The sequence below is a fragment of the Rhagoletis zephyria genome, unplaced genomic scaffold (assembly GCF_001687245.7).
Source record: "Rhagoletis zephyria isolate East Lansing unplaced genomic scaffold, Rhagoletis_zephyria_1.1 Rzeph_scaffold_10464, whole genome shotgun sequence".
Taxonomy (NCBI): Eukaryota; Metazoa; Arthropoda; class Insecta; order Diptera; family Tephritidae; genus Rhagoletis; species Rhagoletis zephyria.
Window position 1 is genome coordinate 5,461 of NW_016167542.1, and position 12,345 is coordinate 17,805.

General features: G+C 36.1%; 1 protein-coding gene across 5 annotated transcripts; it reads right to left on the reverse strand.

The window, feature by feature from the left end:
- Window positions 1-2,434: 2,434 nt before the first annotated feature.
- Window positions 2,435-10,579, reverse strand: LOC108376458 (G protein alpha q subunit). Of its 5 annotated transcripts, XM_017632678.1 has the most exons (9): window positions 9,859-10,579; window positions 7,840-8,024; window positions 5,947-6,101; window positions 5,673-5,801; window positions 5,098-5,226; window positions 4,017-4,146; window positions 3,791-3,944; window positions 3,178-3,285; window positions 2,435-2,706 (listed from the first exon to the last, which is right to left on the reverse strand). In XM_017632678.1, exons 1-9 carry the CDS (start codon window positions 9,974-9,976, stop codon window positions 2,624-2,626), a joined length of 1,191 nt encoding a protein of 396 aa, XP_017488167.1. In that variant the 5' UTR covers window positions 9,977-10,579; the 3' UTR covers window positions 2,435-2,623. The 5 variants fall into 5 exon arrangements, with proteins under 5 accessions (XP_017488167.1, XP_017488170.1, XP_017488166.1 ...); XM_017632681.1 differs by lacking the exon at window positions 5,673-5,801; XM_017632677.1 differs by lacking the exons at window positions 3,178-3,285; window positions 5,673-5,801 and adding an exon at window positions 3,549-3,656.
- Between the last annotated feature and the right edge of the window lie 1,766 nt (window positions 10,580-12,345).

Genomic DNA, 12,345 nt, shown 5'->3' on the forward strand with positions numbered 1-12,345 from the left:
AAGGGATTGGAAAATAGGTTACATTATTTGGAATTTTGGAAAATGGGCATGATGCCGCCCACATATGACTATATATGTAAGTTTATCTCATTATTTCTAACTGAACGTTCTATCGAAGATGTATAAAATATGGGTTAAAACCATCCCTGCTTACCATGTAGCGGTAGTTTTCGGAAAGGTGAAAAACATATATTTAAAACTTGCGCCGGGTATTTATTTAATGTTCGGCTCCGCCCGAACTTAGACTTTCTTACTTGTTATGTATCAACTTACTAATAGAGAAAGTGTTGGCACGCGACTAGAAGACACCCATTCTCAGTAATCGGTCAGCATTACCCAGAATAACTTAACGGCTATTTGAAAAGTGACATTTACGCAATGTGCCCGTAAAACGTGATTTGCCTTATTCGCCAGGACACAAAAAACGTTCACAAATGAATTCTTACTTCCGAAAAAAAAATTCCACGATAGGTATGCTTTGTCATCACGACATGCCTCCAAACTCGTTCCGAGGGTTCAACGTGCTTAAAAGCCGGCTTCTGTAATAGTTTCAACAAGACTTCGCTCCACTTCATAAATGAAAATCGACACCTAATCATATTACGAGCTTCATTTTGGACGGATGATTGGCCAGCTGGTGCCCAGACCTCAATTGATTAGAGTCTAATTATAGTCCATTCCGAAGGCCACGTTTTTTTTTTTACTAGCGGTCGCCCCTCGGCAGGCAATGGCATACCTCCGAATGTATTTCTGCCACGAAAAAAACAACTTCTGATAAAAAAAACAATCGCCGTTTGGAGTCAGCGTAAAACTGTAGGTCCTTCCTCTTTGTGTGATAACATCAAGGCGCACGCCACAAATCGGAGGAGAAACTCGGCCAAACACCAACATATGTGTAAGCGCCTATCTATTATTAAATTACGATTTTTGCGGTTTTTACTTTATTAATATTCCTGGCTCTACTTAATTCAGAATGAAATGTGTAATAAATTTACAGAGTTTCCATAAAATAGTTTTCCTCCACAGTGTATATTTTTTCCAGACCGTTATAGACGAAACAGCACAGTATTCTCGCAGATAAAATTATGTATCCATTTCTTTCGAATTTAGTGAACTATATCCCACGTTTAATAATATACAGAATTATTTCGAAATTTCAATTTTGTGGTAAAACGCATTCAAAGTTTGATGAATTCATACAGTTGTTATACAAAAAGATAGAAGGTCCATTTTTGGGAAGTTTTGCCATCTTTTAGGCTTAATATATTCTTCTTATAAAGCTTATTCATTGCTGAAATCTTCAAAAACGTAAATATTTAATTACTTTTCTATATTCAGGCAGGTTCCGCAATTCAGTTTCGAATGAATTTGAGTCAAATTCGTTTTGAATGCAAATTGGCAGTGGTTGAAATTCACTCGGAAGTGAATTGCAGAAGCTACATGATTATTAAACGTGCGATATACCTAAATCTGAAAAAGAAAGAAAAATTTTGCTGTGAAAATGTCCCATCCGTGACAATGGAATATACCATATGCGAGAATTCTGCGGAATTTGAGCGCGCTTACTACTTTGGTCGCATTTTGGGAAATCAAGTTTGAATTTTTTTTTTTCACGAGACTTATAGTTGATTTTCACCAAGCCTTAATTGCAGTTTATGCCGTTTGAAAAACGGAGATTACAACTCGAAAGGGGTAATTCCACCTATTAAGTAGAAGCAACCAAAAGGAAAAAAATAAAAATTAATAGGCTATTTCCACCAAAGGCTTAACTGCAGCTCGGAGCTCGGAAATGTTCAAATAATAACAACATGGGGTCATCGGAAAGGTTTTTTTTTCTTAATTTTTGTTTTTTTCCTTTCGTTTCCTTTTACTTAAAAGGTGGAAAACTACCACCTTCTCCTTTTCCAAGAGGCATAAACTGCAGTTAAGGCTTGGTGGAAATCAACTATTAACTCTACATTTATGCAATCAAAATTTTAAAATATGTGGTTTCCGTGTACGCATTGTATCCTGGGTTTTGGTATAATAACGGAACATCCAAAGGTTAACCAAGTCAAGCCAAAATAACTCAAAACTGATAAATTTGCACATTCGTGCTTCTGGCATATAGACTATACTATGCAGATAAAAAATAACTTATAGCTGGACTGCGATGCCTTTGGAAGAATGTAAACCAGCTAAGATGGTACGAAACAATATTTCGTTACTTTGGAGCGCGAGATCAGCAGGTCCATCATCGTTGACTGAACAGCGAAAGTGAAACCATGTTGTACAATGTGTTTTATTAACGATTGCTTAAATAAATTAGTTACATTTAAGAAACCCAAATTTAACGATATAACTCTTTTAAGTGGCATCGTTATTTTTAAAATTTGTGGAAATTAGTTAAATTTATTTTCTTTTTATTAAAATGAATATTTATATTTTTTAAAATTTTTTTTTGCGAGCATAATAAGCCAATGTTGATTGTTAAAATCGTAATATGTACGTATGTATTAAGTAGCGAAGCAAATACACAAGACGGTGCGATGGGTAGAGGCAAGTATGTAGATAATTAGATGCGCAACACATGAAGCGTTTAGTTTAGTCCAATTTCGGTTAGTCGTCAATTAACGATGACCATTTAACCCAGATTGAATTCCTTTAGAGCATTTTGCATTATGGTATCCTTTACAGCGCAGAACACTAGTTTAATGTTTTCAGTATCTGTTCGAAATTTCGCGAAGTACGATGTCGCAGAATCCAAAAGGTGTGCGTGCGCATATTTGGGTACAGATTTAAATATTTTAATTAATTATTTAATAGAATATCCAAGATAACTCAAAACTAAACGGCAACAACATTAGACCTTCCAAAGTCTAGCAAGTGAGCTTACATATCCATCAACTACAGGCTTTATACTACAGAAGCATTACAGTTTAAATGCAAAATAGCGCATCATTACCGTGATTTTTATGATTTAAATAATTGATTACCTCACGTCCGAGAAGAAAGTCAATACCGCCGCTGTTCAATTCAATCAAAATCTCCGCTTTCATTTGCCTAATCATTCACTTAAAATATTTCAAAATTATTCACTCTGATACGCACACACACACACACACACATACATACATACGTACATACAATTCTGTCAATTACTCGCAATTATTTAAATACGTGCCGATATGTACTTACCCGTAGCACAGGTGAAATGAGAATATATGATTTTTTCGGAATCTGGATTAAGGTCTACAAACATGCGAAGTATGAATTCTCGGGCGGCAATCGCATCCCTTTGTGGACCTAAATAGCATTAAGTTGAAGAATATGGAAAAAGAGCACATACAAGCGATACTGTTATAACATTTCTAAATCAATACACTACTACATACATACATATAGTAAGTACTTCAGCTAAATATGTATGTACATACAAATACATAAATGTATATATTGCATAAAACTAAGTCAATACAGTGTGTGCCTAGCTTAACTCGAATCTCAATAGCGCTTAGATCACCAACAAGCACTGAAAAGCATTGTGAAAATTATATTTTGTGTGTAACCTGTAGCTGTTGTGAAATGGGAATAGCACTGACGTTCTGGGTCAGGATTCGCAGCCAGATATTTTTTTAAGACAAATTGTTTAGCGGCAGCGTGATCACATTTCGGTCCTTAAGTTATTCATAAATTGTCAATATAATAAAGGATATATGGGCAAAATTAACACAATTGCCACTTAGATATTGGAATGCAATATTTTACAGCTACTTAAATAAGTTTGTATATGCAAGGGTACACTACTCACCGTCATATTCGGGAAAGTAATCTACCAAATGCGAATACATAATTTTTTCCTCTAGCAAGTCTTTCTTGTTTAAGAAAAGAATAACTGATGAGTTTTGGAACCACGGATACGTAATAATAGTCCTAAATAAAGCTTTTGATTCTTCCATGCGATTCTGCGAATGAAAAGATACTTAGTTCCATGAACACTCTCTACTTATTTATTTATTAACTTGTGTTTAACTTACCTCATTATCTGATTCGAACAAAATTTGATCGTACTCCGATAGCGCAACCAAAAATATGATTGATGTCACATTCTCAAAGCAATGAATCCATTTTCTTCTTTCGGAACGCTGACCACCCACGTCCACCATTCTAAGCAAAGTACGGGAATTGACGATAAATACAAACGAAATCAGTTGATTGATTTTTGTAAAAGCGGAAGAGGAAATAGCAAGGAGAAAAAAATAGCGGGTATATAGAAGAAGGAATAAAATATTAGTTGATAAATATATACACCAGAAGTAATTAGTAAAAAGCAAACAAATGAAAGTTTATGTCTTCAAAGCGAAATGCACTATTTGGCGAACTTCAAATTTTCCAGGAGCTCGTTAAAATTACAAACAGGAGCTGTTGTAAAGGGTCAATAAAAAGGCAATTTTTCAAAATATAAAAATAATTTTTTTGGTTGGCCATCTGATATGAAATCAATGCAATATGTTTACAAAATACTATGTGGCTGAGCTACACCGCGGAAGTGATACTTCTAACGGTTTATTTCTTGACTATGCTAATTCAGAATATTTCAATTGGTATAAAATTATGCATATGAATTAAACTACGCCCATAGAAGCGATTAACAGTTAATCTTAATCTCATCCCAAATCTTAATATTTTTTTTTGTCTTTATCTCCATTCAACCTTAGTCAGTACTAACTTCAAAAACCGCTGCTTAGCAATCTGGTAAATCATTCCTAATATTAATACAGGCGGAAGCAGAGAGAGACGGAAGAAAGTTGCACTTCCGTTTCATCCCAAGTGTCACTTTTTTTTTTTGGTGACGACTTCTAGTTTCACTACCTCCGTTAATGAAGTTTCACTCCAAAAATTGCCAAATGCGGCCGTTTGCATTGATGATAGCGATATATACTAAATACTTGCGGTTTAATGGAGAAGCAACGAAACTAAAGCATATGATCAATGAAGCATTCAAAACTTTTCTAAAAGATCTTAGCCAGAACATTTTTACGAAATAGTGTATTTTCTTTTCTAGCCGTACTTTTGCACTTTTTCTTTTTTTTGTCTCCAAAAACAAAAAATGTATACCTAAATACAATACCGTCCAAGTCGAATGGGTATTCAAGTATCCCTGTGGTGGGCACACGAGCACGCAAAATATCCTGCTCGGTGGGCAGAAAGTCTGGCAGTTCGATACGCGGAAGATCGCTGAGATAGCTGCGCATTGTCAAACCAAAAACGTAAACATGAGCTCACATTCCTGTTAAATTTCAAGTTGAATTAAATGACCAATACGAAATGCATATCTTTTAAATAATGTGTGGATATTTTAATTCGAAGAATCATCTTCCGACAAAATGCATAAGAAGAACCACCCTAACGTACACACGAAATAGCTGAACTCTATCTCTCGTTTACATAATTTGAAATTCCAGCAAAGTAAAAAAAACAAAAAAAAAATGGTTAGTGGCGAACACAAAATGACACGTAAATCACACATGCACAAAACGACGAAAACAAATCAAACGATTTTCGTTTTTTTTTAATAAATATTTTAGGATTAGCAGACTTTTATATTAAATAAGTAATAAGACAAATTAGTAGAAACTTTAACAAAAATAACCAAAGCACTAGCAATTGCTGTGCGGTTTTATATGCTGTACCTAAATCGAATCTCTTCTAAATCGAAGGGATACTCAATTATCCCCGTTGTCGGCACACGTACTCTCAAAATATCTTGTTCGGTTGGTAAATAATCTGGTTGAGCCACGCGATCGAGATCCATCAGATAACTAATAAATATATATATAAACATATATACATTTTATAATATGCATCTTCATCGTCATAAAGCCTTGAATTATTTTTTTTTCATTTATAGCATTAGGTATTGCCATCCAAAACACACTCTCAAAAACACAAATTTAAAGTACTCACTATTTTGCCGAATCTGTGAGTTGGTATTCTCTTCGTCGATCGTAACATTCTTGTATGCCAGTGTCCGCCCACAGCGTTTTAATAGCTGACAAATATGGATCTTCAAATGAGGTGACTGTTTCGTAATCGATACTCATCACCAGTTCGCCAAGCTCCTGTTTAAAGAAGTTACAAGTTAGTGAGTCAGTCTACAGGAAATAAGTAATTGCTTCATATATGCCATTTAAATATATGTACATATAGTAATGTGAAAAACATTATGAACACGATATTTTCATCAGTTTTGGCTATTTATTCTTTTGTTTGTTTAATGTTCATTTTTTTATATAAAAATACAGCTGATTATCTAACAAAAACCCGATAGGTCCAAATTTGAAACTATGTAGAAAAATGAGAAAACTTCAACAAAAATCTTAGCCAATTGAAATGGGCTATAAAACTGCATACTTACGATTTTTTCTAAAAATTCTTAACAAAATGGTTGTTGTTGTAAAATTTTGCTGAATTTTTCTATTAAAATTTGCACTGGTTTTGTAAGATAGTCAGCTGTATTTTTATAAAATAATAATAAACATTAAGCAAACAAAAGGAAAATAGCCAAACCTGGTGAAAATGTCGTGTCCCTTTTATTTTCCACTCGCAGGATTGCACATATCTATAGCACCCCCATTTCAAAGTAATATTGTTTGCCACTTATGTTTAATTAATTTTTATTCTCTATCAAACTCATATAAACCCAAGTTTTCTCAGAAGTGTTAGAATTTTTTTGAGTACACAGTTTTATAGCTCATTTAATTTTAGTCGCATAATGTCCAAGTTTCCAGTGGCTAAACATTACCGTTGATTTTTTAGATTTTTTTTTGTCGCATTTGCTTCCGTATAACGAATAAACACAATTTATTTTTATATGGAAGAAACCCGCAACGCCTTCGGCGAAAAAATCCAAAAAAAATCCAAGGTAATTTTTAGCCACTTGAAAAAATTCTAACACTTCTGAGAAAAAAGTTTAAAATTTTGGTGAAAATTTACTGAATTTTTTGTAGTTTTCTTGAAAGTTTTAAACTTGGGTTTATATGCGTTTTGTTAGAGAATGAACTGTATTTTAATAGAAAATTCCTAAAAATAAATAAATAAACATGAGTGGCAAACAATATCACTTTAAAATGGGGGTGCTATTGTATTGGCCAAAACTGTATGTGCATACCAGGGATGTTGCAAATATTTGCATTCGCATTCGTTATGCAAATGATTCGCATCATTTTACACATTTGCATTCGCATCAAATGACACGAATATTTTGCGAATGCGTAACATACGACAATCTTTTACCCAGGCGACGATATACATATGTATGCTACAGTTGATTATAGATTTTTTAATGTTATTTCTAACATTCTCATTCGCACATTCGCATTCGCGAATGTGAAAAATATGATATTCGAAACATCTCAAGTGCATACAGTGACTGCTACGGTTAGTTTTAAGCCCAAAATACAATAACGCAGTGGCAGTGGCAGTTTTTCGAAATCAGCTGTTTTTTAGAAAGTGTGCTGTCCAATGAAGCGACTCACAATACAGCAGTGGCAGCTGGCAGTACTGCTCAGTTTAGCCTAAATTCTAAACTTCGCATGCTGAATTTGACATAAATAAAATGCAGACAACTTCTATCTATTCATGTCACTGAAGCCTAAAAGACAACAACAAAAATGTAAACAAACAAAAGGGAATGCCAAAAAAAAGCTGCCACTGACAACGCCGTATTGTATTTGCTGCGGCAGTGACTGCCAATATTTGCAGTAACAGCTGATTTGAAAAACTGTCACTGCCACTGCCACTGCGCTATTGTATTTTGGCCTTTAAATTTTAACATTAATTTTCTAAGATTTTACTTACACCGTGCTCATCTTTGCCGTAAGAAATTTTCAACATATCCATAGCCTTGATCATCGACTGCATGGCCATGAATATATTTTGATAGACTAATTTAATGTAACCCCGTTTATCTTCGTCGGAGTAACCGCTGCCGTGAATAATACGCATCTGTTTAATAAATGTCGATTTTCCTGATTCACCAGTGCCTGCAAGGAATGAAAGAATAGAAATACCATTATTTTATTCACTTAAAAAGTTGTTTAATTGAGTTTCAACCGATAGTAACGAAAATACATATGCACCGTTAGTTCCTGAAGCATATTGTACTTTTGTTTCTTATTTTGTTCTGCTACTTAGGCCGATCAAGCCAACAACACAAATAAATATGCTTTTCAGTCGTACTACTAATTTCTATTCGAATACATAACCTATCAACCTCTTCCTCTTTTCTCTAATTTCTCGTATCTCATAATATAATAATTGCGATCCCGTGCGAGTCCGGACTAGTCAGAAATAGTCAGAATCAGTCAGATTTTACTGGAAATCGATCCCGTACTCTGTTCTCTGACTATTGAGAGGACAAAAAAGAGAGTAAATACGGTTCTCTCTCTGTCAGAAGTTACCAGTTTTAGTCCGAGAAGTTTTTGCAGGTAAATTCTGGTAAATGTGTCAAACGATCAGCTGTAGTGTGTTTGGCAACCAAATTGTAAACAAAAGAAGAGTGCACTCTGCTAATTCATGTTGAAAAGTATTTAATTTCTTGTTTAAGTGGATTCTAACTAATTTGAAAGTAGTTTTGGTTATTTACATGTGTGAGCTGAGTGTGTTTACATACAAAATAAGCAAAAATTTACAACCAAAATTTGGAGGTTATGTTGAAGTTGACAGAAGTTACCATTTTTTACTAGAAAGCGATCCCGTACTTTTCAATGTTACTCTCTCGCTCTGAGCGAATTTTTATTTTTTGACAGTTTTACTAGTCCGAGTCCGAGGAATACGGGATTGCACCTAATAAGTTGAAAACTGCCAACGATCCAGATAAAAGAAAAGCTCAGAAAAATTTAAGCCAAATTTTCTTATGAAATTTGATAGGCCCTCTACTAAGGTTTTCTAAAGTCTTTTGTGAACAAAGAGCACAAGGCACAACCTATGTTTTCAACATAAATATACGCCCGTTCAATTATTTCGTGAATAAAGAGTGAGACAGCAGACTGTGCAAGTTCAGATGTCAAAATTTCATGGACACTACTATTCACACACAGAAAAGAATGGAAATTTTTTTTTCTTGATCCGTACTTAGCTTTATATATTAAAATAAGCGAAATATTAATGGTCGTTAAAACTAAGCTTGGAAACAATGAATAAGCAATTCCAAGCAAAGGCTTAAAATTTTCGGCCCTGCAGATAAAGCTTGTCTGAGACGTCCAAGGATCGTGTGATAGAAACAATTACACATGCAATAACAGCATAAAAACACATGAAAACTTTTTTAAAAATTATTCAAATTTATAATTTTATCACGTTTATCGGTAGTTTGTGATGTTGGATGAATACCTCTATTAACTTATATAATTGGCGATAAACAAAGAGAGAAAGAGATTTTTTCCCTTGTCAAATTATGTTCAGTGACGGCCGATTTTGGCTTTTTGGCATCTTCATTGTTATTTTTCGTTTGCTGACGGAAATCATTCGGAAATCATCGGAAGCATCAACAACCAAAAATAATCTATCTACTTTTATGACAAGCCAAGCTGTTACTTTGGCGTCAGTCAAAGTTACTATTTTGGCTTAAGGGTTCCACCAAGTTCTAACTGGATTTACGTACCAGTTAAGAAATGTAGAGCGTCACAACAACCAACACAATCATACAAATACGACGCTCCCACGACAGTCGGGTCTACGTAATCGGAACGACCCAGATTTATATCTATCTGGCCAATGACTGTCACTCTAGCAACACTCCCCAAAAAGTCTTTGGGGAATTTGTATGCTGCTACAACAACAACAACCACAACAACAAATACGACGCAAAATACTCACCGAGTAGCAACAATTTGAGTTCCCTTCGAGCATCGCGCTTGTCTCGACGCAACTGCCGTTCGATTTCCTGATTGATGCGCTTCTGTTCCTTCGCCTCCTCCGATAAACAGCACTCCATGCTAGCTAAATTTTTGGCCGCTTACGCCGCACCCTTAACCACACTCTGGTGTTCCGACCACTACTGGACTGTCTATGTTTGTTATATAGTAGTAAAGTAAACAACGCTTTTGTAAGAATCGCTACCGCCTCTTTTGCAGCTGTATTCAATGCAGCGGTCGTCGCTTTGTTTCGGCCACCGTTGTGCTATGCACTTTTGGAGGAGCGCGGTTGGCACTGCCTTTCTGCGCTCAATGTTGTTGTGATCGATGAAGATTTCAATTGATTCTTGAGTAGCTCCTTAACCACCACTTCGGTAGGTGTTGGGTGGCGGCGTGTGACTTCCGTTGTTGCAACAACCAATGTTGCAGTGCAGCACATACGCTCGAATACGCTCGAATATGCTAATTTTAAACTAAATTAAAGTTTTGCTCCACTTTTCACATGGATTGCAAGTGATTTCTGCTGTCGCTCTCGCTTCTACTTATTGCACAATTTTTGGGGTTAAAAAACCTAAAGTTTGTCCTGTCCCAGCCAACAACTGATTCCGTGTTTCTCTTCTTTGTAAAAACGTATTAAAAATACCATATACCTCTGAAAATAGAAAGCAAAAAAAAATATAAGTTCTTAGTTTATTCCAAAAATTGCAAGTGTAATAGAAAGGAAAATTTCTCACAATATTTCTAAACCCTAATGAAGAATCGGCTGAGAGGTAAGGTAAGCAGCCGCCCAAACTGTGAAAGCTCTTTACAATCGTGCTATGTTTGACGTTATGTCAATTACAGAGAAAATATAAAAAATATTAAAAAATTTCACAGCACTGCTCCGTTGCTTCGCACACGAATGCATTGACGCGCGCCCTACCGAAGTGGCAAAAAACNTATAAGTTCTTAGTTTATTCCAAAAATTGCAAGTGTAATAGAAAGGAAAATTTCTCACAATATTTCTAAACCCTAATGAAGAATCGGCTGAGAGGTAAGGTAAGCAGCCGCCCAAACTGTGAAAGCTCTTTACAATCGTGCTATGTTTGACGTTATGTCAATTACAGAGAAAATATAAAAAATATTAAAAAATTTCACAGCACTGCTCCGTTGCTTCGCACACGAATGCATTGACGCGCGCCCTACCGAAGTGGCAAAAAATCGAAAAACAACTGTCCAGCAGTCACGGAAGCAAATACTTCCCGAGTCCCTGAGCGCGCTTACATTTTCCGATTTGTCGGCCATGTAGGGCTTCCCAAAGTCTCGACGACGACGACGACGACGACAACAACACAATTGGCAATTGACTACATACGCTGTGCTATGACGACGACGACGACGACGAGTGTTGACCAGCGAACGAAGTGCTAACTGCTGACGAACAGGTGCATGGCCATCACCTCCGCCTCCACCACCACCACCCCCGCTCGACAGAGGGCGGCGCTAACCTCGTAGCCACTTGCCCTCGCCTGTCTTCAAGTGCATTCTAATCCAATTGTCTTGAACTTCACAGTCCATTTGGAAGGTCGATGACTAAACTCACGCCTGCTGCCGTTAATGTAATGGCCAGAGGCTGTTTTGAGCGGTTTGTAAATATGTATTCTATACATATATATGCACATATTTAATAAATACTATGTAGGTGAAANCCGAAAAACAACTGTCCAGCAGTCACGGAAGCAAATACATCCCGAGTCCCTGAGCGCGCATACATTTTCCGATTTGTCGGCCATGTAGGGCTTCCCAAAGTCTCGACGACGACGACGACGACGACGACAACAACACAATTGGCAATTGACTACATACGCTGTGCTATGACGACGACGACGACGACGACTGTTGACCAGCGAACGAAGTGCTAACTGCTGACGAACAGGTGCCTGGCCATCACCTCCACCTCCACCACCACCACCACCCCCGCCCGCTCGACAGAGGGCGGCGCTAACCTCGTAGTCACTTGCCCTCGCCTGTCTTCAAGTGCATTCTAATCCAATTGTCTTGAACTTCACAGTCCATTTGGAAGGTCGATGACTAAACTCACGCCTGCTGCCGTTGATGTAATGGCCAGAGGCTGTTTTGAGCGGTTTGTAAATATGTATTCTATACATATATATGCACATATTTAATAAATACTATGTAGGTGAAATATAATGCGAAATTAAAAAAAAAAAAAAAAAAAATTTTTGAGAGAAGTTCCAAGATTGTTTGATGATATAACTTCATACACATATGTTTGTACTTCATATCGCACACCACATCTAATCTAAAAAGCGATCAAATCAAAAAAATTAGGACAATTTTTTGCATAAATCAATGCATAGGACTTACCTCCAATGAATGCAAATATTATTTTCTTCATGATTATAAACACTAACTAAAAAACTACTGTTTTTGTATTAAAACCGTTGAA

Coding starts and splice junctions, on each gene's coding strand:
- LOC108376458 (XM_017632678.1), bottom strand. CDS start 9,976: ATGGAGTGCTGTTTATCGGAGGAGGCGAAGGAACAGAAGCGCATCAAT. Junction 6,102..7,839: donor ACGGCAAAGATGAGCACGGT/GTAAGTAAAATC, acceptor TTCTTTAAACAG/GAGCTTGGCGAACTGGTGAT. Junction 5,802..5,946: donor CTCACAGATTCGGCAAAATA/GTGAGTACTTTA, acceptor TATATTTATTAG/TTATCTGATGGATCTCGATC.